At 38.1% G+C, this 27939-nt stretch overlaps 1 protein-coding gene and 1 long non-coding RNA gene across 7 annotated transcripts; one reads left to right on the top strand and one right to left on the bottom strand.

The window, feature by feature from the left end:
* LOC114300356 (DUF21 domain-containing protein At1g55930, chloroplastic) lies at positions 1–26904 on the top strand. 6 transcript variants are annotated; one of them, XM_028245240.2, is made up of 14 exons: positions 1–890; positions 2149–2246; positions 2342–2435; positions 2804–2881; positions 3038–3141; positions 4246–4327; positions 8165–8304; positions 8385–8463; positions 20366–20429; positions 21884–21975; positions 22153–22218; positions 23000–23116; positions 24766–24945; positions 26552–26904. In XM_028245240.2, exons 1-14 carry the CDS (start codon positions 336–338, stop codon positions 26813–26815), a joined length of 2013 nt encoding a protein of 670 aa, XP_028101041.2. In that variant the 5' UTR covers positions 1–335; the 3' UTR covers positions 26816–26904. The 6 variants fall into 6 exon arrangements, with proteins under 6 accessions (XP_028101041.2, XP_028101043.2, XP_028101042.2 ...); XM_028245242.2 differs by lacking the exon at positions 24766–24945; XM_028245241.2 differs by lacking the exons at positions 20366–20429; positions 21884–21975.
* On the bottom strand, positions 25675–26802 carry LOC145796469 (uncharacterized). The gene is made up of 2 exons (XR_014336907.1): positions 26517–26802; positions 25675–26409 (listed from the first exon to the last, which is right to left on the bottom strand). It is a non-coding gene; the product is annotated as an uncharacterized LOC145796469 (long non-coding RNA).
* Positions 26905–27939: the final 1035 nt, after the last annotated feature.

Here is a 27939-nt window from a genome sequence, read left to right as displayed (position 1 = left end):
TTTGACAAGTGAATATTTATAATTTTTAAAATGATAGAAAATAATTTGCATTTTAAGCAAATAGTAAGAATTGTATTTGTAATTTGAAATATAAATAATAATAAAAAAACAAAACAAAAACCAAAAAAACCCACCAAAATAAGCATCTTCCCAAACAAATCTAGGAATGGAAGGTACTCTATAAATTTGTGTCCGTCCCCATACTCCCACTTGTTTCGAAATTGTCCGAGATGATGAACACAACCAGTTCAGTAGCATCACACTCTCTTCACCCTCTTTAGCCCTAATCACTCTTTCTTTGTAGTTACAGTTTCTGCGGATTGTTCAGAATTCTCATGGAAGTTGCAGCCGAATCCGCACTTCTCAATCCATCAACATTTTTCCCTCGTTCCAACCCTTCATTTCTCGCTGCCTCTCACCCTCAGATCAGATTACCCACCAAGAATTTCCCTTCAAATCTGCTTTTCTCTTCTCGAATTCCCACCAATTGCATCGTCCAGTATGCTCGCAACGACTTGTTCAGGTCCAGATTCCAACAAAATCGGAGTTTTGTTTGCAGATTCCAACAAAGTGAGGTTCATGGCGTTGAAGACTCGATTACGAGTTTGAAATTAGGGTTTTTTGTAAATCGGAGAATTATTGTGTTGGCTGCTACTGTTATTGGGGTTTTAGTGTTTGGGTGCCGAAGAGTTTTTGCGGTGGAAGAGGTTGTGGATTCGGGTTATGGGGTTATAGGACAGAACATATTGTTATTGAAGAGTTATTGGCCGAAACTTTCGCAGGTTCTTCGGGTTTTCAAAGAGCAAGGTTTGGTTTTGGCTGCTCTTTTGGGTCTCTCTGCGTTTTTCTCTATGGCTGAAACTTCAATTACCACTCTTTGGCCTTGGAAGGTACATATTTTATACTCTTAATGGGGATTAGTTTTATTTTTATTCTTGGCATATTATATTAGATTTTATCTTGTGATAGAAATGAACTCTTAAGAATGCAAGTTGTTGGGTTATGCCAATTTAATGTTGTTTGTACTTGAGAGTGTAATTAGTGAATGAAAGCACTTCTCAATTTTCTTTATCCACAGCAGCTTCTTGTGCCTGAATTTTGTTGTTAGTTTTACTTGAGAAATGGTAAAGTGTCATTTGTACACATTTTTCTATTGCTTAATTGCATTTGTTTGGAGACGAGTGTTGGCTAGTCGATGTAGTGCTACCCTACGGTGTGCATTTATTGGAGACCAAGAGTTGGCTGGTCTCATCGCTGTATGATCCAGTTTTCCATTCTCCTGTTCCCCACTTACTAATTTTAAAAAATAAAAATAAAAATAATTGCATTTACTGGTCAGAATGTCTTGTTTGACTAATAGTAAGATGTTGGGTGAGTTCATGTATGGCCCCAAACCAATTAATGTGTTGGAGAGAATGCAACATGTGGTCCTTCGAGCGGTCAAAAGAACCACTTTTCATTTTGTAGAGCAGAATTTTTTTCTTCACTGCATGTGTGGTGTGGTGTGATATCTTCTATGATTTGGCTTTGAAAGGGTGAAAGAAAGGTTCTAGACTTCGTAGCGTGAGAAAGAGCAAGAATAGACTTGGATTTGAAGGCTGTTAAAATTTCGTAACTGACAAGAATTTTTACAACTAATTTTGGGTAGTTGGTGTTAAGTACGTTGTACAAGGCAGGGAGAGAGTTGAGGTTGAGGAATTAGGTTTTAGGTTGAAAAATCAATGGATGGTGGAGCTAGTTGTGACTGAATGGAAAATACGTTTTGCATATAATGATGTGGGATAACAGTCAGAAGTTTAATAGCCATCTACAACATTTAATTTGCAGTTAAGGATTAGAATGGTCTGTGGTTTTAAGGTTTTTGAAGACAGAAGGGATGTATTATTGTGCTTATAAAAAAAGGATGTACTATTGTATGTAAACCACCATTGGTTGCTTTTATGTTTGAGGCTGCTGTTCTTTTTAATACATGTTCATGCAATCGGGTGCTTCTATGTTTATAGGCTACTATTATCTTTTAATGATCATAGAAAAGAATGCAGCCTGTAGAAATTTTGCAATCTTGCGTGCATGTGCACACATGCATGTTGTTTTTTTCTTTTAAAATTACGAACTTGTCATTGTTTATTTGATATTGATGTATACCAGGTGCGAGAGTTGGCTGAAAAGGAATCTGAGGATGGTGTTTTCAAAATGCTTAGCATTGATGTTACGCGGTTCCTAACAACTATACTTATTGGCACAACGTATTGCCCTACCTGTACTTGCAATCATCATTGGTGCTGTTCTCTCAACTTGATTTTGAATATTATGTCTTATTGTAGATTTTATTTATGTACAGTGTGGTAAACATTGGAGCAACTGCACTTGTCACAAAAGCAGCAACGACAATATTTGGTGAAGCTGGTGTGAGTGCAGCTACTGGGGTGATGACTGTATGTCTCAGTTTCCTTGTTTAATTATTTATCCAAAAAAAGAGTTTCCTTGATTAATTAGTTGAAGGACATATATTCAATAGCGAAAAATTTGAGATAAAAATAAAGCTTGAGATTTCAAATGCCCAAACATGCTATCATTAGTGCTTTAGGCCATGGAAGATTATTCTCTAAATGTCATGTCCGTATAGCTGTTAGTGGGTCTCCTAATTTAGAATTTGTCAGTCTAAAGTTTCTGAGATTGTATTTGCTATAAATACATATTTGGTTTTCTTGTATTCTAGCTAGTAGTTAGTGCCTGCATAGAAACTCATTTATACATTGATGCGTGTCATAAACCAGATATTATCCCTTCAATGATATATCAGGTTGCTGTTTTGCTCCTCACCGAAATTACTCCAAAAAGTATAGCTGTGCACAACGCCACTGAGGTTGCTAGGTTTGTGGTAAGTCTTGAAATTGCTTCTTTCTTTTGAATTGAACCAAAGATCACTTGGAGTTTTTGACAGTCACCATAAAAGAGTTCTTTTTGTCTCTTATGTGATGGGTTGATATGAGTGCTTTTAAGTTAATTTAACCTGCGTCACTTTCAATGCCTCTAGGTCAGGCCAGTGGCGTGGCTTTCCTTAATATTATATCCTGTGGGAAGAGTTGTTACATATCTATCAATGGGAATGCTAAAAATGCTTGGTCTGAAAGGAAGAAGGTGTGCTTTATCCTGAACCTGCTTTGATCTCTTTGTAACTTCCATGTCATGTTGTATCTAGTATCTTTATCGAAAGAGGGGAAAAAAGATAGCTGCTTTTGATGATTTTCTTTTGGTCTTTATGGTCTGTTGTTTATTGGTGATGTTTCCAGTGCTGTTCAAGTTTCTATTAGTATTTTGGGTAAACTACCAATAGGTCCTAATTGTTGGACTTAAATTCCATCAAGTCCTACTAAAATTGTTGCTAAAAATAATTTTTTGTGACGATTATTTGCATGTCGCTAAAATTTGACAATTAGTGACTTTTTTTTGGTCACGTTTTTTTATAAATTGTCGCTAAAACTTATCATTAGTAACGTTTTTCTGTGATAATTTTTTCAAACTGTCGTTGAAAGTTAAACATTGGTGACTTTTTTTTGTAATGATTTTTTTAAACTGTCGCTAAAACTTATAATTAGTGGCATTTTTTGTGACAATTTTTAAAATGCCATTGAAAATTAACAATTAGTAATGTTTTTTTAGTAGTGTTTGATGAAAAATGCCATTAATTATCATCGGATCTATTGGACAATAAGTTCACCTATTAGGACCTCAACATAACTACCCCTGGTATTTTCTTGGATGTTTTTGTTGTTTCTTTAAGGCAATTTTTCATCAACCATGATTATTAATTTCAAGGATTTGGTGAAGCAAATAAATTTAGAAAAATCATGAATAAGACATTTTCTGTAGGATGCCTTGACAATATCTGAATTTATGTTACCTTGCTATTTTTATTATTGGTGGTTATAAGGATGTTCCAGTTGTTTGTTTGTGTGGTGTTTTGCATCACAAGTCACATGAATCGCGAATATAAGCAGTAGGAGAGGATGAAAGAAGTTGTTTGCAGTGAACACAAGTCATGTGAATAGTGAATCTGTATGCTTATCATTTATTTTTTTTTACTTTCTATATGGTATTCTGTTCTGCATGTTTTCCGTGTGTGGCTAATTTTTTCTTCGATACTCAATTATAAACTTTCGGTGGTATTGGTTGGCAATTTTTCGTGAACTTGTGGCTATAAGATAATGCTGTTAATTGACCTTGTCAATTTTGAGGTACTAGTGAACCATATGTTACTGAAGATGAACTGAAGTTGATGTTGCGAGGAGCAGAATTAAGTGGGACAATTGAGGAGGAAGAACAGGTAAAGGAATATGCTTCTTTTGAGTTTCCAATGTTTATATTTGTTCTTGGTGTTAAAACCTATCACCTACTTCACCCACTTAAACCTACTCCACTAAACCTAACCCACTACACCACTACCACCTCACCTACTCCACTAAACCTAACCCACTACACCACTACCACCTCCACTTCACCTACTCTTTACCTACTACACACTCACCCTCTTCTATATATAGGAATCATGAATCATTGTAATAAATATAACATTATATCAATCAATAATACAATCCATATATATACAATTCTCTATTTCTCTTTATACATTGATTTCTTACATGGTATCAGAGCAAGGTTGAGAACCTAGTAATTCCGCTTCACCGGCGGGCGGCAGCCTTGCCTTGGCCGCCTGCCGGACCTCTACACATGCCTTCACTCTCTCTCTCTGCAAGTTCAACCAACCTCCATGGCCTTGTCGTTATTGGAGGGGTAACATCAAACACAGATGCAGCTCAACTTGCAGAAACATTTGCAGAAGCAAAATGCTCAACGAAGGTGGTTGGGGTTCCTGTTACTTTAAATGGAGATCTCAGGAACCAATTTGTTGAAACTAATGTTGGTTTTGATACGATATGTAAGGTTAATTCTCTGCTGATTAGCAATGTCTGCACTGATGCTCTCTCTGCAGAGAAGTATTATTATTTTATCAGACTCATGGGCCGTAAGGCATCTCATGTTGCTTTGGAATGCACTCTTCAGTCACATCCAAATATGGTTCTCTCTCTCCTCCACACCAAAACAGCGCTGCAATCTGTTATGGTGTTGGAGAAAGCAGCGGCACTATCTCTCGATCTGCTGCATATCAGAATGGCAGATTCCACAACAAATCACCTTGATAAAAACATCTTCTGGACCATTGTTCCTGAGAGTGTAAGTATCAGGAGAGAGTACCCCAGAAGGGTCTGTTGCAGCCCATCCTCTTGTTATTCTTTCGTCCTCCAAGCTTCCCATCTGCTCTTACTTTGCCCAGAAAAGTTGCCTCCTTTGTCTCCGACACCGTGCCGCCAGCTTCTTCCTTTGCCGGTGCCGTTTCCGGCGGCGGAGCCTCGTTCTTCAACCCTTTCGGCTTCATCGTACAGTGGCTCAGTGAACCAAGTGGGTTCCAACCAGAACCAAAGACAGGGTGGTCAGTCCGCGTTCAACTGACCAAATTCTGGGTTTCTGATCTGTGTTTTGCCTACCCACTTTCTCTCTCCTCCTTTATTATGTGAGGCTGATGATGGGGTAGCACGATGCTCTACTTTTTATCTCTTTCTTTCCAAACCCAACACTCTCTCTCTCTTTCTCTCTCTATACATCATTCTATCAACTCAGGGACAGAGCTTCCACTTTTTTGCATAAAGCCACCACATTATACAAAACCAATTTTTTTTGTATTCGTTTTATTATTATTATCATCCTCATCATCATGCACCCCACTTTCTCTCTCTCCCTGATCACACACAGATACATGCATACACTGGGGCACATGCTTTCGCCATTCATATATTATTATTATTATTATTAAAAAAAAAAAAAAAAAAAAGAAGAAGAAGAAGACGAACTGCACACCAAACTCATTTTATTCATGTCGGGGCTCACCCCGATCACCATTTTACACCACAAAAAAAAAAAAAAAAAAAAAAAAAACCAACACAAATCGGAACAGTGGGATTTTTCTTCTCTACTCTGCCGCCGGTCTCTTCTTCTTGCCTCCGTCCTGGGCGGCCCTTGACGGTGTTGCCTCCGTGTTTCCCACTCCACTGGGCACGATCACTCCACCCTGCTCCTCCACTGCAGCATATGGCGGACCTCCAAATCGGAACATAACGGTGGCCTTCCGCTTCAGCTCCTTATTTTCCGCCTTTAGCATACTTATCTCTGCTCGCGCATCCTGATACATGCGTTGGAGCAGAGCCAGCTGGGCGTTTAACTGCTGCACCTCATTTGTCCTACTCTGCAGCCGGTGCGACAGGTTTGTGACCGCCGTCATGGTCTCCACACATGACTTCAAAGTATACTGATTGGCCTCAATATCAGTTTGCACCGCCATTTTTTGCTCCACCGACGGCATCGGAAAGTTCAACGGAGCAAAACCAGAGGCGCTTGGTTGAGGTTCACTGGCCACCGCACCAGTTATCTCTCTTGTTGACTCGTTGAGGTCGGGAAAGAGAGTGAGCAGACCACGGGACGAAGAGGCCATATTCTGGGTAGCTGAACGGGAAGAAGAGGCCATGTTTTTTGGGTTGCTGAGTGTTTCAGAGAAAGGTTGGTTACAGAATGGCAACAAAGTGTTCCAGAATCTCTTTCTCAGAAACGGAGGAGTTTTTTCAAAGGATTTTCGGCGGTTTCAGACTGGTTTGCACAGCCTCCGCCTCAACCTTGGTTAAATAGCCGAGGCCGACACGCCACTCTGTCGCTCACGTGCCTCGTCGCGTCTCCGGCTCACCTTTTGATGGCTCGACGCTTTCTGTCAGGCACGCCTTTTGATGAAGTGGGCGCGCCTTTTGAGGGCGCGACTTTTGAGGGCTCACTATATATATCCATATATATATATATATTTGGGCAGCCTATATACACCATCATACAGTGTATTTTTTAAGGGTCCGACAAGACTCTGTAAACTGTCCCGACATTGATTCTGGTTAGCTCCTTCAAGGGTCCGACAAGACTCTGTAAACTGTCCCGACATTGATTCCGGTTAGCTCCTTCAAGGGTTCGACAAGACTCTGTAAACTGTCCCGACATTGATTCCGGTTAGCTCCTTCATGGGTCCGACAAGACTCTGTAAACTGTCCCGACATTGATTTCGGTTAGTTTCTACAAGGGTCCAGCAAGACTCCGTAAACTGTCACAACAACTATCACAACATTGTCTGCTACAACGGTCCGACATGACCCCATAAACTGTCTTCTACATCGGTCTGACACAACCATCCAGTGTCCTCTACAACGTTATGACACCACCATACAGTGTCTTCACCATCGGTCTGACACGACCATACAGTGTCTCCTATCCTCTTTTCTTTTATGTATTCGTCTATTTTCTTGTTTTGTTACTCTCTCCAAACTCAAGTTGGTTAGTTCCTATCCCCCTTGAGTTTGTGGGGGGCTGTTAAAACCTATCACCTACTTCACCCACTTAAACCTACTCCACTAAACCTAACCCACTACACCACTACCACCTCACCTACTCCACTAAACCTAACCCACTACACCACTACCACCTCCACTTCACCTACTCCTTACCTACTACACACTCACCCTCTTCTATATATAGGAATCATGAATCATTGTAATAAATATAACATTATATCAATCAATAATACAATCCATATATATACAATTCTCTATTTCTCTTTATACATTGATTTCTTACACTTGGTTTCATTGTATGTTCTGAAATACAATGTCACCTGTAAAATACATGAAACTGGCATTTATAATATATTGGCCTAACAAAAATATGTGATAAGTATTTGCAAAGCTAATTATCGCTCAACATGCTCTAAATGAGATAAGGACTTAATAAGATTTATAACAAAACACTTAACTAATCTAGACTCTGAAAAGATACATACCATAAAACTACCATATCACCCCTTATCTAGAAAATTGCAAAGATAGTCTTGATCAAAGAAAATTCTCCCTTTTTTCGTCTTATAGCGTATATTTTAAAGGTTGATCACCATCAAAATCATTTATATATACATATATATATATATTCCAGATGAATGTTACTTTCTACTTTCTAGAAAATCTTTACTGCACTATTTATATTTTCATGTATAATGGGATAAATTCTGAGAAGTCTATTGCAGGATATGATTGAAAATGTGCTAGAGATAAAAGATACCCATGTTAGAGAAGTAATGACACCTCTTGTGGATGTTGTTGCCATTGATGCCAGTGCAACACTCGTTGATTTTCACCACTTGTGGGTGACTCATCAGTATTCTAGGTATGCCAAACTTGTTTGTTTGCATATGTTAAATAATAATTCCTATCAACATACTAAAGTTTGTATAAACACATTCATAGGGTGCCTGTTTTTGAGCAGCGTGTTGATAATATAGTGGGTATTGCTTATGCTATGGATCTTCTGGATTCTGTTCAAAAGGTTGGTTACTGCCATTCATCTCTCTCTTTAAGTTATTGTTGCCATAATTTTTGTAAGGGTAAATTATAATTTAACCTCCTATGGTTTGCCTCAAAAACACTGAGTCCCCTTATAGTTTCATTTGTAACACTTAAACTCCTATACTTCAGAAGTTGTGAAAAGTCATAAATGCCCCTAGATATTTTACATCCCTCAGTCGTTTTGTTTCATTTGACTAACACTAGTATTCGCATCTCCATCTTCTCTCTCTCTCTCTCTCACCGTGGTTGATTGCATTGAACTAGGGCTTCATCATCAATTTCACCATCATATTGCGAACGCCATTACTAGTTTAGGTATGTGTTGTTTACCCTAATTTATTTTGATCGTTAGATGTTGATTTTTCCTAATTTTGATTCATAACTGAGTGTGTGTTGACTTCGATTTACAAAATTTGTAATGTTTTAGGTATGGTATACCCGTATTGCTTTAATTTTTGGGGATTGTGGTTAAAGTGGGGCAGGGTGGGGTATAGCAGTGTTGTGAAAAGCGTGCCTAGGCGCTTGCCTAGGCGCAAAGCGAGGCGAGGCGCACTGCCTACAACTGAACAGGTACCAGGCGTGGCGCTTTTAGTTAGGCACACGCCTTAGCAGTGACTTGAACCAGGCGAGAGAGGCGCAAGGCTCACGCCTAGGCGCGATTGATTGTTTAAGAGGTAGATCTGATCTAACAGCTGTAGGGGTGTGTTCGAATGGCTCGTAATCACAGAGGATTACAACTCATGTACCATATGAGCCAAATACGACTCAAATGAACCCTAATCTGTGTCGTCTCTTCCTCTTTCGCCTCACCTTGGACTTCGACTTCAACTGGGCTACTGGAGCTGGACTTCGACTGCGACTTCGACTTCGACTTCGGCTTCGCAGGTCTGTTCGACTTCGACTCTCTCTCCCCTTCTCCTTCTTCTTCTTCTTCGACTTCGATTCTTCTGCTTCGACTTCAGTTCTGCTTTTATTTTTTTGGGGCTTCAACTTCTTCAGGTGTGCGTGTGTTCGACTTCGACTCTTCCTCTCTCTCCTTCTTCAGTGCTCTGTTTTGCTTCTTTTTTTTTTTTTTTTTCAATTATTTGAGTTGAGTCTCTGAAAAAAAATGTAAGAGAAGAATTTACAAAATTTACAAATAATTAATGAATACACTAAAAAAAATACACTTGAGTTGGTCTTTTTTTTTCCTTTATCTGTTATGGAAAAAAAATTACAAATAGTTAATTATTCACAAATAATTAATTATTTGTAATATGCTATTGATCTTTTTTGTTCCTTTATCTGTTAGGGAAAAAAAAATTACAAATAATTAATTAATACAATGTGGTATTGGTCTTTTTTTTTCCTTTATCTGTTAGGGAAAAAAAATTACAAATAATTAATTCATCACATGATCACACATTACATTACACTGAAATTATTTTTCATTTATTAAATTTGTTGTGTAGAAAATGACATCGGAAAGTAATAGAAAAGATCCGGCGTGGCAATATGCCCATTTGGTAGAGGAGAATAATTTAAACAAGTTCTAGTGTAATTTTTGTGGGAAAGTATCAAATGGAGGTGTTTATCGGGTGAAACAACACCTTACAGGAGGTTATAGGAATGTCACTGCTTGCCCGAAGTGTCCTTCTCATGTAAGAAGAGATTAGAGAGTTCATGTCAAAAAAAAAAGACACAAAAAGAAGAAATGAATATGTTGCCTGATTTCAATGACATGGACATGGACATGGAAGATGAAGATGAAGATGAAGATGATGATGTTGAGATCAATGTCAATCAACGCCGTAAGTTGACAAATAGTAGCCAAGGTTCATCCAAATCCAAATCCAAATCAAAAATGCCAAAGAGAAAAATGTCTATGGATGTTTACTTCACACCCAATCCTGAATCAGTGGTGAAAAATCGAAGAGACCAAGCAAAAGGGAAACAAACCAAAATTGATGCAAATGACCCTTACAAAAAAGAAATGAGAGCTCGGGTAGTGCAAAGATTTGCAAGGTGGATGTATGATGCTGGTATCCCTTTTAATGCAGTAAATTATGAGAGTTTTGGACCAATGATTGAAGCCATTGGCCAATATGGTTCTGGTATGAAGCCACTGACTTACCATGAAGTGTGGGTTACCCAACTCAAAAAAGAAGTGAAACATACTGAAGATTTGATGAAGAATCATAAAGAGGATTGTGCAAAATACGGGTGTTCCATAATGGCTGATGGTTGGACTGATAAGAGAGGAAGGACATTGATTAACTTTTTAGTTAATTGTCTAAGAGGAACCATGTTTGTTGAGTCGGTTGATGCTTCTACCTATTCAAAGAATGGGCAAAAACTATTTGAATTACTAGACAAGTTTGTAGAGAAAGTTGGAAAAGAGAATGTGGTGCAAGTTATCGCTGATAGTGGTGCTCATTCCTTACATCAAAATTGTTTACTCATAGTTTGTTTTGTATTTAAAATTTAAAAACTTGGAAATAATAATTCTTCGTTATTGTTACATTATAGGGAGGTTTTTGGAAGCTAAGTATGAACACTTGTATTGGACACTATGTGCTGCTCATTGTTTGGACTTGATGTTAGAAGACATTTTCAAGATACCTAGATTGAAAAAGACATTTGAAAGGGGTATTGCAGTACATGGCTACATTTACAATCAGCCTACGTTGCTAAACATGATGAGGCACTATACAAATTTGAAGAATTTGATCAAGCCTACAAAAACTAGATTTGCAACCGCCTTTTTGACTTTGTCTAGGATGCATCAACAAAAAAACAATTTGAGAAAGATGGTCACCTCCGAAGACTAGACCTCAAGCAAATGGGCAAACTTTGTTGATGGCACAAACTTTGTTGATGCCTTCATTTTGGAATACTGTTGTGTTTGCCCTTAAGGTCTCGGGTCCTCTTGTCAAAGTGCTTAGATTGGTTGATACTGAGAAGAAACCTCCCATGGGATTCATTTATGAGGCAATGGATAGGGCAAAAGAATGCATTGCAAGTTCATTTGATCATAAAGAAGAGAAGTATAATGAAATCTTTGAAATCATCGACAAAAGATGGGATGTCCAATTGCATCGGCCTTTACATGCAGCTGCGCATTTTCTTAACCCATAATTCTTTTACCCAAAAGCGTTAGAGGTGCAAAAAGATCATGAAGTGATGAATGGGTTTTATGAATGCTTGCAAAGGTTGGTCCCGGATGTCACTGTTCAAGATTTGATCACTAATGAGATGAGTATTTATATGAAGGCTGAGAATCTTTTTGGCAAGTCTGTTGCGATTAGGCAAGGAAATACAAGAGCACCAGGTAATATATTGTAGAAATTTAATGTATAAAGAGAAATAGAGAATTGTATTATTGATTGATTTATATTGATATATATTACAATGATTCATGATTCCTATATATATAGAAGAGGGTGAGTGTGTAGTAGGTAAGGAGTAGGTGAAGTGGAGGTGGTAGTGGTGTAGTGGGTTAGGTTTAGTGGAGTAGGTGAGGTGGTAGTGGTGTAGTGGGTTAGGTTTAGTGGAGTAGGTTTAAGTGGGTGAAGTAGGTGGAGAGTAGGTGTTTACGGGGTCATGTCGGACCGTTGTAGCAGACAATGTTGTGACAGTTGTTGTGACAGTTTACGGAGTCTTGCTGGACCCTTGTAGAAACTAACCGAAATCAATGTCAGGACAGTTTACAGAGTCTTGTCGGACCCATGAAGGAGCTAACCGGAATCAATGTCGGGACAGTTTACAGAGTCTTGTCGGACCCATGAAGGAGCTAACCGGAATCAATGTCGGGACAGTTTACAGAGTCTTGTCGGACCCTTTAAAAAGTCGCACCCTCAAAAGGTATGCCCAATCTTTCAAAAGGCGTGCCATCAAAAGGCGTGCCCAATCCATAAAAAGGCGTGCCATCAAAAGGCGTGCCATCAAAAGGCGCGCCCACTGCATCAAAAGACGTGCCCGACAGAAAGCGTCGAGCCATCAAAAGGGGCGCCTGACACGCGGCGATGCACGTGATTGACAGAGCGCGTGTCGGCCTCGTCGTCTCTGTCTTTATAAACCAAAGCGAAGTCTGAGGCTTGGAAGCATAACAAACCAGTTGAAACCTCTTCGTTCTCTGTAACATTCTGTAACCAACCCTTCTCTGAAACACTCAGCAACCCAAAAACATGGCTTCTTCTTCCCGTTCAGCTACCCAGAACATAGCCTCTTCTTCCCGTGGTCTGCTCACTCTCTTTCCCGACCTCAACGAGTCAACAAGAGAGATAACTGGTGCGGTGGCCTGTGAACCTCAACCAAACACCTCTGGTTTTGCTCCGTTGAACTTTCTGATGCGGTCGGTGGAGCAAAAAATGGCAGTGCAAACGGATATTGAAGCTAATCAGTATACATTGAAGTCCTGTGTTGAAACTATGACTGCGGTCACAAACTTGTCGCACCGGCTGCAGAGTAGGACAAATGAGGTGCAGCAGTTAAACGCCCAACTGGCTCTGCTCCAACGCATGTATAAGGATGCGCGAGCAGAGATAAGTGTGCTAAAGGCGGAAAATAAGGAGCTGAAGCGGAAGGCCACCGTTATGTTCCGATTTGGAGGTCCGCCATATGCTGTAGTGGAGGAGCAGGGTGGAGTGATCGTGCCCAGTGGAGTGGGAAACACGGAGGCAACACCGTCAAGGGCCGCCCAGGACGGAGGCAAGAAGAAAAGACCGGCGGAATAGGCGAAAAAGTGAGGTCGGTGGGTGGCCGTCTGCAGAAAAGAAAACAAATCTTGTGGTGTTGTGGTTTGTGTTGTTGTGGTTGTTTTTTTTTTTTTTTGTTAAAATTGTGATCGGGGTTGATCCCTGAGATGAATAAAAGTTGGTTTGGTGTGCAAAGCTATATGGTATGAATGGAATTTGAAAAAGATTAAAAAATAATGTGAAAGAAAAATAAAGAAAGAAATAATAAAAATATATTTGAAATCAAAATGAAAGATGGGGGAAATAAGGAAAGTGGTTTGGAGAAAATAAATAAAAATAATGGATTTTGAAATCAAACGGAGGAGAGAGAGGGGACAAGCCCATGTGAGAGAAAGAGGGGAAAAATGATAGCCGATGCACCCAAAAATAATCTAGCTGCTATCCACAGGCGCTTAGGGGAAGGAAATGGTAGCAAGAGACGGCCAACACCATATATGGCTATAGCAAAGAAATGGAGTATCAAGCTCAATGGGCTAGGATTTAGACCAGAGAGTAAAGCCACTGGTCCTGTTGAACACACACCTCCAAGGCTCAAATAATCAAAACATGCTTCACGCATTTCCTTCCTTGCTTGATCAGGAGATGCACAAAACACCTTATACAGGGCTCCAGTCATTCCTCCACCAGTTAAAGGATGACGCATGTTGAAAGCATCACCTATTAATAGTGCTCCAGGAGTAGGGTAAGGAGCAGCTGGCATACTTCTATTGGGCATTGTTCTAATACTTCCCTTATCAATTGCAGCTATAAATGAATCATGCAGCTCAGGTGGAACCTGGGGAGCCACCAGAGGGAAGCAAAGCCGAAGGCTGCTGCAAAGCCGAAGGCTGTAAAAGCGAAAAAGGAAAAGAAGGCTCCGGCTAAGACAAAAGCTGCTGCGCCAAAAGCTAAAGCCGCTGTGAAGCCCAAGCCAGCGGCAAAGGCCAAGCCAGCTGCGAAGCCAAAAGCTGCTGTGAAACCGAAGGCTGCCGTGAAGCTGAAAGCTGCAGTGAAGCTCAAGGCTGTGGCGAAGCCCAAACCAAAGCCGAAGGCGAAGGATCCTAACAAGAGGCAAATGAGCATGGAGGAGAAGCATAGATTGAGTGTTGGGTTGCAGAGTTTGCCCCAGGAAAAGATGCCACAATTAGTGCAGATTATGAAGAAGAGGAATTCACATTGGCCTCAAGAGAGAGGATTTAGGCAGTGATGGGAAGGTATGTGTAGAAAATAAACGGAATAGGTTGAGGTCCGGCGGGCGGCCAAGGCGAGGTTGCCGCCCGCCGGTGAAACGAAAAATACTAAGTGCTTAACCTTGCTCTGATACCATGTAGAAATTTAATGTATAAAGAGAAATAGAGAATTGTATTATTGATTGATTTATATTGATATATATTACAATGATTCATGATTCCTATATATATAGAAGAGGGTGAGTGTGTAGTAGGTAAGGAGTAGGTGAAGTGGAGGTGGTAGTGGTGTAGTGGGTTAGGTTTAGTGGAGTAGGTGAGGTGGTAGTGGTGTAGTGGGTTAGGTTTAGTGGAGTAGGTTTAAGTGGGTGAAGTAGGTGGAGAGTAGGTGGATTTTAACATATATTATAGACTCATAGAGTTTATTTTTAGTAATACTTTTAGTAAAACTCAATACTTGGTAACAGTTATTTCTAACTAGTGGATTATCGCAATTGATTGGTGGGCATCATATGGTTCTAAAACTCCAAACTTGCAAACTTTTGCCATAAACATCCTTAGCCTAACATGTAGTTCATCGGGTTGTGAACGAAATTGGAGTGTATTCGAACATGTATGTATTTAACATTCTAACTAATTTTTTGTTCAATTCAAATATTTTTTATTCTCATTATATAGAATTTAATATCTTTTTAATACTTGCAGCTTTATAGCAAGAAAAGAAATAGATTGGAACAACAACGTCTCAATGATTTAGTGTTTGTCAAATACAATAGAACATTGAGATTTAGGTATGACATGCGCAACACTCTTGATCCCATATCTTTGCAAAATATTGATGAAGGCAATGAGTGGTTGCTTGGGAGGATGGATGGAGAATCAGATGAAGATAATGAGCTTGTGTTTGATGATGATGATGGCTTGACGTGGACCACTGTTGCTAGAGCTTCTGGAGTAGAAGAAAGTAGCCATGCAAGTAGAGCAACAAGTTCACGCTCAAAGGCACAACCGATGATATCTAAATCATCAACATTGACTCCACTTCAATTAATAGGTGAAGAGGTGAAGAGGAAGCGGGCTCAGATGACACAAAGGAGGAAAATGTTGAGGGATATAAATCAACTGATGGAGAAGATGTTGCCATTGATGTTGAGGATGATGATTGACTGACACCGACCTAACCTACCCTTTCTTTTGATATTGATGTTTTTAAGTGTTAAGACGTATATTAGTATTTGTTGGATATTTATGTTTTGGATGTTTAGTGTTTATGTTTTTATTTTTATTTTATTGAATGTGGATTATTTTGTCTTTGAAAATTGGAATGCTATGTAATATGCACTTTCATGGCTTTGAGAATTATTCTATATTTTGTCTTGAATCTTGATTACTTTTTATTTTTTAAAAAATTGTCTTGTACTATGAATGATTAGTCTATGTTAATTTTTCTATTTTTTACGAAAACTGTGCGCCTTACTTCAATAAAGCCCGCGCCTCGCCTTGCGCCTAAGCCCCGAGAGACCTTCAGCGCCTTAGTGCGCCTTGAGCCTTTAAAAACACTGGGGTATAGAACTTCATAAATAATGGAGAATTTTTTTCATGATGTTAACTTTGAGTATTTTTTATTCACAGATTTGTTTTTGTATACTTTAGTATTCATGCCTTTTATTACTTTATTTTTTTGGGATTTGGTTAAAGTGGGGTGGGGTGGGGTATAGAGGTTCATAAACAATAGGTATTTTTTTATGATGTTAACGTTGTATTTTTTTTATGATGTTGACTTTTTAGATGGGGTATTCTATAGTTGTATTCATATATTCCATTCATATATTTTGATATGTGGTCCAAGGATTATAATTGTTGTTATGCGGTCCCAATGAGTTTGAGTTTTGTAATGTAATATTGTGAAATTTTGTTGTTTTCTGCAGTGAGGTAAAAAAAAATGATTTTTGAGATCAACTATAATGGGTACTTCAGTAAGCCTCCAAATATTGGTTATAAACAAGGGAAAGTGGAATATATATATGATGTTGATCCTGACAAACTGTCTTTTATTGAGATTCATACCATCTTGAGGGAGATGAAAATAGATGTCTATAGTACTTCTGTTTTGTGGTATAGGAAATCTGAGAAAACTTTGGATGATGGGTTGACAATAATTGAAGAAGATGTTGATGTATATACCATGATATGTGAGTATGAAGGTTTAGATGTGATTCAATTATATGTGAAGAAGGGTCAGGACCCATTACAAGTGGTAAGTCCAAAAGGGAAACATTTGGTACTCCCAAGAGTACCAGTTAGTGCTAAGCAGGCACTGACTTGGAATGACATGGAAAATATAAGTGAAGAGATGGATTGTAGAGATGGAATGCAAGATGTAGGTGATGAGGAAATGCATAATGGAGATGGGGATGAAGGAGCAACAGATGAAGATGTCAAAGATGAGGAAATGGATAATAGAGCTTGGGATGAAGAAAATAGTGATGATCTTGATTACATGGATGATGGGAATGTTGATAGTGGTTCAGAAGATGAAGACTATGAAATTGATGAACCTGGCTGGTTGAATGAGGGTTTAGAGGGGCTAGAAGATGATGATATTTTCTCACCAAGGGAGACTGTAAAGAAAAAAAAGAGGCAATGTCCTTCATGTGATCAAGAGGCAGATGAAGGGTGGTATTCTGATCCTAAGGATGAAGATTTACATAGTGTACATAACTCATCAGATGATGAATGTGAAGATAAATATCCTGAGTTCATTGAGAAAGTAGATATGAAGAAGCCACAACTCAAACTTGGAATGAAGTTTGCCACCCCTCAAATTTATAGAAAGGCAATGAAAGAGTGGAATATCCAACATGGTTATGACATAGAGTACATAAGGAATGACAACTCTAGGATTACTATAGTGTGCAAGCATGGATGTGGATGTGGATGGAGATTGCGTGCTTCTCCTATGCAAGGTGAGAGAACTTTTCAAATAAAATCATTCTAGCCAAAGCATGCATGTGGAAGGTCATATAATAATCACTTGGTGAACTCAACTTACTTGGCACACAAGTATATGGACAAGTTAAGGGATAACCCTAACATCACAGTTTGGAGGGAGTTCATGGTTGATGTTAGTAGGCCTCAATTGTATAGGGCTAAAAAAAAAAGCAAGAGAAGTTATTGAAGGGGATCAAAGGGTCCAATATGCAAAGGTGTATGATTACTGTGAAACAGTGAGACTGCATAATCCAAACAGTGTAATGCAAGTAGTGGTGGATAGGCCCAATGAAGACATACTTAGGCCCAACTTAGAATTTCCTCCAGTTTTCTAGAGGTTATATGTTGGGTTTGCAGCCCTTAGAACAGGATTTGTTAGAGGATGCAGGCCCATTATAGGATTGGATGGGTGTCATTTGAAAGGAATTTATGTTGGACAATTATTATGTGCACTTGGAAGGGATGGGAACAACAACTATTTTCCAATTTCATGGGCAACTGTTGAGACAGAAAGTAAAGATTCTTGGGTGTGGTTTTTAAGGCAACTCATGGACGATATTGGTAGTGCTGATGACATGGGATGGGTCTTCATTTCTGACAGACAGAAGGGGTTGGTACCTGCATTTGAGGAGATAATGCCAAATGTGGAACATAGGTTCTGTATGAGGCATATTTACTCCAATTTCAGAGCAAAGTTCAAAGGGATTGAATTGAGGGACCTATTGTGGAAGGCAGCTGCAGTTGGGACTGTGAGGGAATTTGAATTTCACGTGAACAAGTTGAAGGAGATGGATCCAGAAGAGAAAGCATACAAGTGGCTAAGGAAGATAGATCCTACTTTATGGACTAGGTCCCATTTCAGCCCAAGAAGTAGGTGTGATACATTGGTCAACAACATGTGTGAGTCATTCAATAACAACATCTTGGAAGCTAGGGACAAACCCATAATCAGCATGCTTGAATGGATTAGAAGGAGGGTAATGCACAGGATCCAAATCAAGAAGGAAGGGATGGAAAAATACACTGGTGAAATTTGTCCCAACATTGTCAAAGATTTGGAAGCACTGAAAGTGCAAGCTAGGAATTGTTTTGCAACCTATTGTGGTGACAAAAAATTTTAAGTAGATTGTGGTGATACCACACATATTGTTGATTTGGAGGAAAGGAAATGTAGTTGTAGGATGTGGGATTTGACTGGAATACCTTGTAAAGATGCAATAAGTTCCATAACTCACAAGTTCATTTGCTTTTATAGTATTTCACAAAATGTTATTGGATACTTGTGTGTGTTGCTTTGCAGCCCACTAGTTATGGCAGAGGAAGGGGTGAACCAGTTGGAGGTGGTAGGGTTATGTCCAGATCTGCATTGAGAGGTAGCTTCATTACAAGAGGTAGAGGAGGAGGTAGGTCTGCAAAAGCTACAACTCAGAGGCAAACTAACAAAGGCAAAGGGAAAGCATGATGGACTAGGCATCTGTTTTTCTATTTTTAGTCAGCTTTTGTTGTGTTTTGAGTAATTTTCAACTTGTTAAACCATTAAGTGGCTTGTACCAATTTGTTTTTTAATTTGAAACTAGCTAGTAAACAATAGTATCTTAGTTTACTATGTTTTGAGAAGCCTAGTGGGTTGAATTATGGCTTGTATTAAAGTAATGTGAATTGAAGCAAATGAAGCATGTTTCAAATAGGGGAACAATGGGAAGCATGTTTTTGTGTACCTTTATTAATACATGTATCTTAGTATACAATAGTATCTTAGTTTACTATGTTTTGGGGTTGAAGCATGTTTTTGAATTGTGGCTTGTGTACCTTATTGTTTGTTTTGTGTACCTTTATTAATACATAGGTTTACTTGCTAAAATTGCTTTGTATGAAGCAAATGAAGCATGTTTCAAATAGGGGGAACAATGGGAACCAATATGTTTTTATTCTTTAATATTCTTGGAAGATGTAATCAACAAAGCATTCTTTCATTACAATTTCTTTAGTTCATCAGATGCATACATTTCTTGACCAAAACATTCTTTTATTACAATTGCTTCACAGACCATTGTACACCTTCATTTTCTACCTTGACTATATTTTTCATCTCTCAAACTCTATGGCCCAATAACAACCCATTTTTCTTCACTCCAACAAACTTCATTTTTCTTCACTCCAACAAACTTCACCCAGAACATTGTCATGATAAAGAAAAAAACCCATGTCTCAAACAGAGCTTTGCAAAACATTTTCTTCCTTCTACGACTCCTTGCTAGTTCCTTCTCTAACCTGTTCATCTTTGCAACCATCTTTGGCAACACCTTCCTCACACGTTGGCACATAGGTGGATCAACCCATTCAAAGTAGCCACAAGTTGCATCTACCTATAATAAAAAATATGAATCCACAAATTCCTTTTCAAACAAAATTCAATCTTTTTTTCCACAAAAAAAAAAAAAAAAAAAAATTAAGTTTTGCTTACTTACCCCATATTTTGCACAACCATAAAACCTTCTACTCATATTTCCAGATGTCATTGAAGGCTTCACAGGAGATCTCTCTCCACAATAACATAGTCTTGGAGCATTTATCCGTGACTGTCCACTTTCGGAAGCAAATGAAGAAGCCATCCAACAATAATCTTCAACTTTGGGAAAATCTGGGCAGCTTTTGGACAATCTGGGAAAATTTCAGTAGGGTTCTATGTTGTTTGGGTCTTGATTTGTGTATATATATGGCAATAAGGGTGTTTTGGTCATTTGCCATATGTTTTTGGGAGGAAAAATGTGCTACACTCACCAGTTCTGGTCATGCAACACACGCACTGTTTAAACAAACAGTTCTGTTGGATTTTGCACTCTGGTATGAAGTATAGGGGGTTTAAGTGTTACAAATAAAACTATAGAGGGCTCCGTGTTTTTGAGGCAAACCGCAGAGGGTTAAATTATAATTTACCCTTTTTGTAATTATATATGTGTGCAGAATTATAATCTGTTTGATTTTGAAGGGGGAGCTACTAGAGAGTTCTGTTGTGGGGCATATGGCACACAAACCTGCATATTTTGTTCCTGGTAAGTTTTTGGTTGGCGCTTTAAACTATTGTTTTTGTTGAAATATCCTTTAGATTGTTTATGGCTTATTTTTTTTTTTAGCACTTCTTAGGCCATCTCCAACGTTGCATTAGATCTTTTATCAAATTCAATTTTGATGAAAAATTGATGAAAATGGTGCTCCAACCGTTTCATCAGATTGGTATCAAATGAAGGGAGCTGTACTTTTTTCATCAAATGAAGGGAGCATTTATCCTTTCATCAAATTTGTAGGTGACCGTTGGGTCGGATGTCCTCCCGGACAACCGGGCTTTCTTTATCTGAACCCAATTTTTTCTCATGTCCGGACGTCCGCCTGGATGTCCTCTTAGACATCATCCCGAACAACCGGGCATTTGATGAAAATTTGAATTTATCGTTGGAGTGCACTGTATCAGATCAAACTTTTCATCAAATTTTTATTTAAATTTGATGAAAAATTTGATGTAACGTCGGAGATGCTCTTAAGAACGAAATTTAGATACACACATCATTGGCAATTCCCTAGGTATAATTTATGTGGTTGCCTAAAAATTTGTTGAAAAGTTTGATGCAACGTCGGAGATGCTCTTAAGAACGAAATTTAGATACACACATCATTGGCAATTCCCTAGGTATAATTTATGTGGTTGCCTAAAAATTTGATGAAAAGTTTGATGCAACGTTGGAGATACTCTTTAAGAACGAAATTTAGATACACATCATTTGGCAATTCCCTAGGTATAATTTATGTGGTTGCCTAGGTTGAGAGTCACCAATATATTTAAAATTTGTTATATGGTTGAAACTACTGTAGATAATTTGTTTGTCACTTCATCTTCTTCTAGGTCAGATGTGACATGGAATGCCTCGTCCATAGAAGTGTCTGTGCTTTTTAGGTGGTGATTATGAATTTATGATGACTATTTTTACAACTCATGGAAAGATGATTGTATCTTGGGGTGTATCCTTGTGTCTGTGTCATGTCCCCAACATGTCCAATTGGAGAAAAATTATTGAAAAAATGGGACACACCTTGTGGCTTGTACGAGGCATGTTGGTGTTGGACATGTGGAAAATATGGCTACGCTTCATAGTGGCCAATAGAATTTGTAGTTAATAATTGAATTAATTATATGAATAATGTTGCGATGAAACATCTGAGGCCAAATTAACATTTGCTATGCTACTCAATCTCCATGCACTTGTAACTTTTGTGTTTTAGGGTTTCTAAATCAAATTATTGCTCAGATTCTATTAATTCATTGGTTGAAACAAATCAATGCAAACTCTAAAGTTTGATCATCTGGTTTAATTTGTGAAATTTATTAGACTGTCTTGTGAAGAAGGGTGGACTTCTTGTTTTCAAGTTTTTGTTTAGTGTCATTTTTTGACTTGATAAACTTACAATCATAGAAGTAAATGAATTACATATAGATTTGCTGTCGATATTCCAGATTCAATGTCAGTCTGGAACCTTCTCAGAGAGTTTCGCATCAGGAAGGTCCACATGGCTGTGGTACTTAATGAATATGGTGGAACTGTTGGAGTATGTATACACCCAAACTTTAGATAGTAAAAAAAAATTATGCTTAACGTGTGATACCATGAATTTGTAGCTTACATATGTTGTGTTGTTAAGCCTTTCATCATTATGTTCAAGGATTCGTTTTTTTCTGTCCATATTTGGAACTTAACTTCTTCTTGTATTCCTTGGATGAAACAGATAGTAACCCTAGAAGATGTGGTTGAGGAAATTGTTGGTGAAATCTTTGATGAAAATGATTCAAAAGTAAGGTTCCTTTAAACTTCGCATGTTTTTGTGTTCACTATTTGAAGATATCCATAATTCTTCTCTTACTAATTTCTATACATTCATTCTTGATTTTATATACATTCAACTCTATGGAATTGCGATTGAAGTGATGCTTGTTAATAAAAATGTAAAAATACTTTACTGCAACAGTATTCGTATTCAATGGGGCTGATAAATAGAACTCACCGCATATAGATAGTCTGGTGGAGAGATTGTGATTTTCATTAGAAATTTGTAGACATTCATAATTTAAGCCTTGATTATCAACCTTATTTGTTTTCTGCCAACTTCAGTAAATTGTTTTGTCAGTACACATGAGATATTGCCACCATCTTATTTTATATTGTTCCCTAAACATTCTTGGAAGAAGATAATGTAATGTATGGAGTTTTTACTTCTTTGTGAAGGCCAAATTGTGTTTTGACTTTGCTAGTTCTTGATTAATGGAGTTTCTAAGGTTTTGAAGGGAAGAAAGTTGCTCCTTTAAAATGGCCAATAATTGGGGCTCCAGCCCTTTGAAGATCAAAATTGCTGAATGGTGACTAGCAAGACCACATCGGTCCATTATGAATAGATTCATTGCAACATCAGATGAAACTTGTGTGTGTGTGGCTTTATATATATATATATATATATATTGCCAACTTTTAAAGTGGGTATAGAAGTAGTTAGTGCCTTTATTATGTATAATTGATAACCTGGATTGCACTCCAACCTTTACTGTTAATTTTATATATGTTCTTTTGCTGTATTACAGGAGGAAATCCAGAAAAAAACTGGCTATATTGTAATGCGAGCAGATGGAATATATGATGTGGACGCGAATACATCAATTGACCAGCTTTCTGAAGATCTCAATATTAAAATGCCCGAGGTATTTCATGTTTCTCTTGTGATAATCAGTTGATTGTTGGTCTTGATAATTAAATTTCTTTATGCTTTACTCAATTATGTGGTGTGCTTTTTGCAAACTACGTAAAAATTGGGGTCCTTTGTGTTTTTCCTCCTACTTTTTATTTTCCTCATTGTTTTCCATGGTAACCAAACAAATGAATACTGATTTCCTTTTGGATTTTTTTTTCCTTTGCTCTAACCAAATCCATGAACCAAAGAGAGCTTTAAGTTCAAATACCTTATTTTTATTTCCATTCTTATTCTTAACACAATTCTGTTACTATCTTGACATGGAATAACATTTGAATACTAAAGGACAAATTAATATACTGGCAATTTTAGTAGTTTTCTATTTTAGAATCTTTGTTGATAAAGGAAGTCTCTATAGTCTATATAAAGTCATGTAATGCTTGTAATTTAATAAAGTTGATATTTTAGAGATTTTCAAGAGCTTTGATGCTTTCTTATGGATTGTGTGATGCAATCAAATCCTGAGTGTGATGCCTAAGGCCTCTAAGAGTGATTCCTAGAAACTATCTTCCTCTTCTCCATCTTTCCCTCTTGTAGACACTCAAACTCTGTTCACGGGTACTGTTCACAGCACTTAAAGCAGCTCCTGAATAGTGCCAAAATCTCATGTTTTCATACTTGTACTCTTACCCCTTTATTACCCTAAACAAACCTTTAAAACCCCTATACTCTTACTGCAATTTCAGCCATAAAACCCCAATTAAAATCAGCCCCAAAGCACATTGTTACTGCTGTCCCTACTTGTCCTGCATCGCTAGGTAATTAGTTTTTATGCATCATTTGTTACTATTTTACTAGTTTTATTGGAGATTCTTTCCTTCCTTTTTTTCCCTTCCATTTTTGAAATTAATATCTTCATCTATGAAGTCCAAGCGAGGGAGATTGATGCGGATGTGACCCATAGGATTAAGGCGGGATGGTGTAAATGGAGAAGTGCGTCTGGGGCACTGTGCGATAAGTGAATACCCACTAGTCTAAAAGGTAAGTTCTATAGAACAGTTATTAGACCAGCAATGTTGTATGGAACGGAATGTTGGGCAACCAAGAAACAACATGTAGATAAGATGAGCGTGGCTGAGATGATGATGTTAAGGTGGATGTGTGGCAAGATTAGATAAGACAGGATTAGGAATGAGTGTATTCGGGAATGGGTAGGAGTAGCACCGATAGAGTTGAGAGAGAATCAATTGAGATGGTTTGGTCATATTCAACGGAGACTAACAGAGACAGTAGTGAAAAGATGCGATTTTGTAACAGTAGATGAAAGTGTTAGGAGACGAGGTGGGCCTAGATTAACGTTGGCTAGCGTTGTAAATAGAGATATAAATCTACTTAATTTGACTAATGAATTGGCCTTTGATAGGGCCGCGTGGAGAAGAATGATTCATGTAACCGACCCCATTTTATGGGACTTAAGGCTTGGCTTGGTTTGGTTTGGTTTGGTTATCTATGAAGTCCAGGCAAAATGAACTCATGCCTGTCTAGTGGCATAATTTTTTTTTTCTATTTTTTTTCCTTACTTTGCTTGGTCAAAAAGGAGTAGCCATCGAGTGTTAAATACACTTTTGACGGCCTATTTTTTTGCCTGTTTTGTGACAGGGTCATCAATACGAGACAGTGTCAGGTTTTATCTGTGAGGCGTTTGGATATATCCCAAGGACTGGTGAGACTATAAAAGTAGTACTTGAAAAGGCAGACCAAGAAGAGCATGATGAATATATTGAAGCAGAATCTGACCGCCAAGATGAAAAAGAAAAACATCAAAATTTTAAGCTTGAGGTATGGCTTTCATTTTTTTCTCTAGATTCAGTTCTTAGGGAGTTTCTTCACCTAAATTAGTAGTTTCCTCTATGTCTGACCTACGTGTTAACTGGTGATATTACTGACTAGGAAGTGGTAGTCTTTTTAGGTAGCCACAGAATTTATCTCATAATTTAGTTTAACTTTTTATAAAGCCATCAATGGGGAGTCAGCTTTTACTTTTACCAGTTCACTGGGGTATAAAACTTTGGTTGGAAATTCACCCCCCGCCCTGCCACCAGAAGATAAATAATTTAATACTGCTGTTTGCCTAGGAATTCTTGAAACAACCCCGAAGTTCTCAGAGAAAGATATAAAGTGCTGAGGAAATTTTCACTTATAAACAACTATTGAATCCCGAACTAGATCTAAGTAACGGTTTATCCTTGTATAATGTATATGGTACACTTGATACCAAAACATATTTTTCAAACACCTATATCTAAAAGTTAGCAACATATTTATCTCTATTTATGTTGCTTTTTGAGGACTTAAATGACAAAGTTCTAACTAGAATTGTTGGTTCTTCAAAGAGGGGTTTGAATTAACCAAAGATCATTTGAGATGCGTGAACGAGTAAAACATGAACTTCAGTTGCGGACTCAATGAAAACCAATGCAAAACCTTTCACAGAATTTGGATCGTTCATAATAAGAGAACATATTTACTTGTCCAAACTTCACAAGTGGTTGACAACATGATGACGACTTTACCAGGCCACCCCAAAATGGTCATTAACCATGGACTTTCTTTTCTTCTCTCTTCTTCATTTATTTTTTTATTTTTATCAACAACAAAATGGAATTTCAATAAAAGAAAGAAAATGTACAACAAGAGGACAAGGAGTCCTCCAAGAGAAAAGCAAAAGAACAAAAGAAATCAACATTTCAACCTACACCTCACACACTGCTCTGCAATCTGAAGAAATCAAAAAGAATGAAATTCCTTTAGGCTGTGTTTGGTTCATGAATTTGGGGATAGATTTGGAAGGGGAAAGGGAAAAAGTAGGTGAAATATGAATGAAATATAACTACATTTCACCTCCATTACACACACCCTTTCCCTTTCCAAATCCCTCTCTAAATCCATGAACCAAATACAATGTTAAAAGGAGAAGAAATGGAAACCCGAAAAGATGCCAAATGGCAAACTCTATCCCATAATGACTATTGTCTTAAAGCTTCTCCACGAAAATTCTAGCGTTACATTCCGACCATATCATACCACTCACAAAAGTGAGTAAAAAATGCAATTCCACATCTCTTTCGCTTTCTTATTTCCTATAATAAGAGAACATCTTTTGTTTATGTTTTCCCACCTGGATTTTGAATGGATCTATTATCATGCATCAAGCACTTAGCCTAGAATTTGTCTGGTTGCCGCATTTGATTCTTGAGACAGAAGAACACTAAGAAGTTTCCAACAGCCCCTTCAAACCTCAAGCTGTGAAAAGAATCCAAAATTCAGTTCTTTTAATTTATTTTCTCAGCAATATGGCAGATCAAAAAGACAGCAAATACACGATTTTAATTGGCAGTTTTAGCAGTCACCTAACTGACATGTAGTTGTATTGTCTGTGGTGCAGATATTAGCAGGAAATTGCAGAAAGGTGAGTGCAGTTCGGTTTGAACAGGTAAACTATGATGATGCGACACTGGAGGTGAAAGAAGTAACACGCTTGTTTCCTAAAATCATGAAAAGGAAATGGAGCAGCAATGAAGACTCAGACAAGACTGATGACTATGAGGAGGTTCCACACGAAAAGAGAGCAGATGATGATGATCTTTCTGATGACTATATAATTAATGAACATGAAAATGATCATGATGAGCATCCCTGTAAACAGTAGTTAACATTATTCACATTTTTCTCACTCTTACAACACCAAAAAGGAGCTATAGGAATGAAAACATCATAAAAACAGGAGTTTTTTTCACAGATGAAGAGAAGTATCAATATCCGAGTCCTCACAATTACTTGATCTGTACATGACTGTCTCTGAATACTGTAAGTTTGCCAAAGTTGGAGTCTCAGTGGCCCGGAGGTTATCATTTTTGCTCTGCAAGTTATGTTGGAGGGAGGGCAGACCTTGATGGGGCTGCCTCGGTGCAAGGATTATTTCAGAGTGGAAAAATAATCTAGTTGGGTCATATGTGGTTGAATTGACGCGTTGGGATTCAGGGACCTGTCTCGAGAGCTCTCTCTCCTCTCTCATCTCCTTTGCCCTCTGCAATCGTTTGAACCTCTCTTGCAGAAGAGCAATGGAGGAATGATTGACAAGGGAGTCACTGCTCTGCCTACTCATTTTATAGGTAAGAACCGAAAAAGGTTGTTGAGTTTCGGTGCAGATTCCTTTAGGGTGGTTTCTGAAATGGCTCTACAGGCCTATATATAGGAAGATTGTCTATGATTTGAAGCTGTTCATGCATGCATTTGGAGCCTTGTGATATATTTTTAATATTATTTGGAGAATCAGCAACTGTTGTGCAGCATCCAAGGACGAAAAGTTACATAGCCAATCTTAGGATTGTTGGGTTGGATGTGAAGAGAGGCAAAGGACTTCTAAGGGAGAAAAGGGTGAGAAAGAAAGTCAAGAGGAGGTGGAGTGTAGCTTTTGGAAGGGCTTCTTTTGTGGAATAAATGGAAGGGTGGTAACTCTGTCGGCTTGTCCGGTTGGGCTTTGGTGAAGATGGTGCCTTTTTTGGTTGGCTTTTGGAGGTATGTTATTTTTTTTTTTCTTTGTTTTTTTCTCCTTTTTTAAACATCCTCTCCTATTTTGTGGAGGGCAGGGTGCAAGGAGAGGTGGGGATGTGCAAGACGAGGGAAATTTATTCCATTCCCATGTAGTAAATATTTTATGTAACGACGTCACCTGTACTTTTTGATCACAGTAGGATATGAGAAGTTAGTCAATGTTCAACTCGAGATGCTGAGTGTTTGGCCACATCAAATTTCGACCTCACTCTTTAGGAT

This window comes from Camellia sinensis, chromosome 7 (genome assembly GCF_055761805.1).
Source record: "Camellia sinensis isolate YWXY chromosome 7, ASM5576180v1, whole genome shotgun sequence".
NCBI classification, from domain to species: domain Eukaryota; kingdom Viridiplantae; phylum Streptophyta; class Magnoliopsida; order Ericales; family Theaceae; genus Camellia; species Camellia sinensis.
Note: the sequence above shows the minus strand (reverse complement) of the source record. Positions and strands in the feature narration are given on the sequence as shown.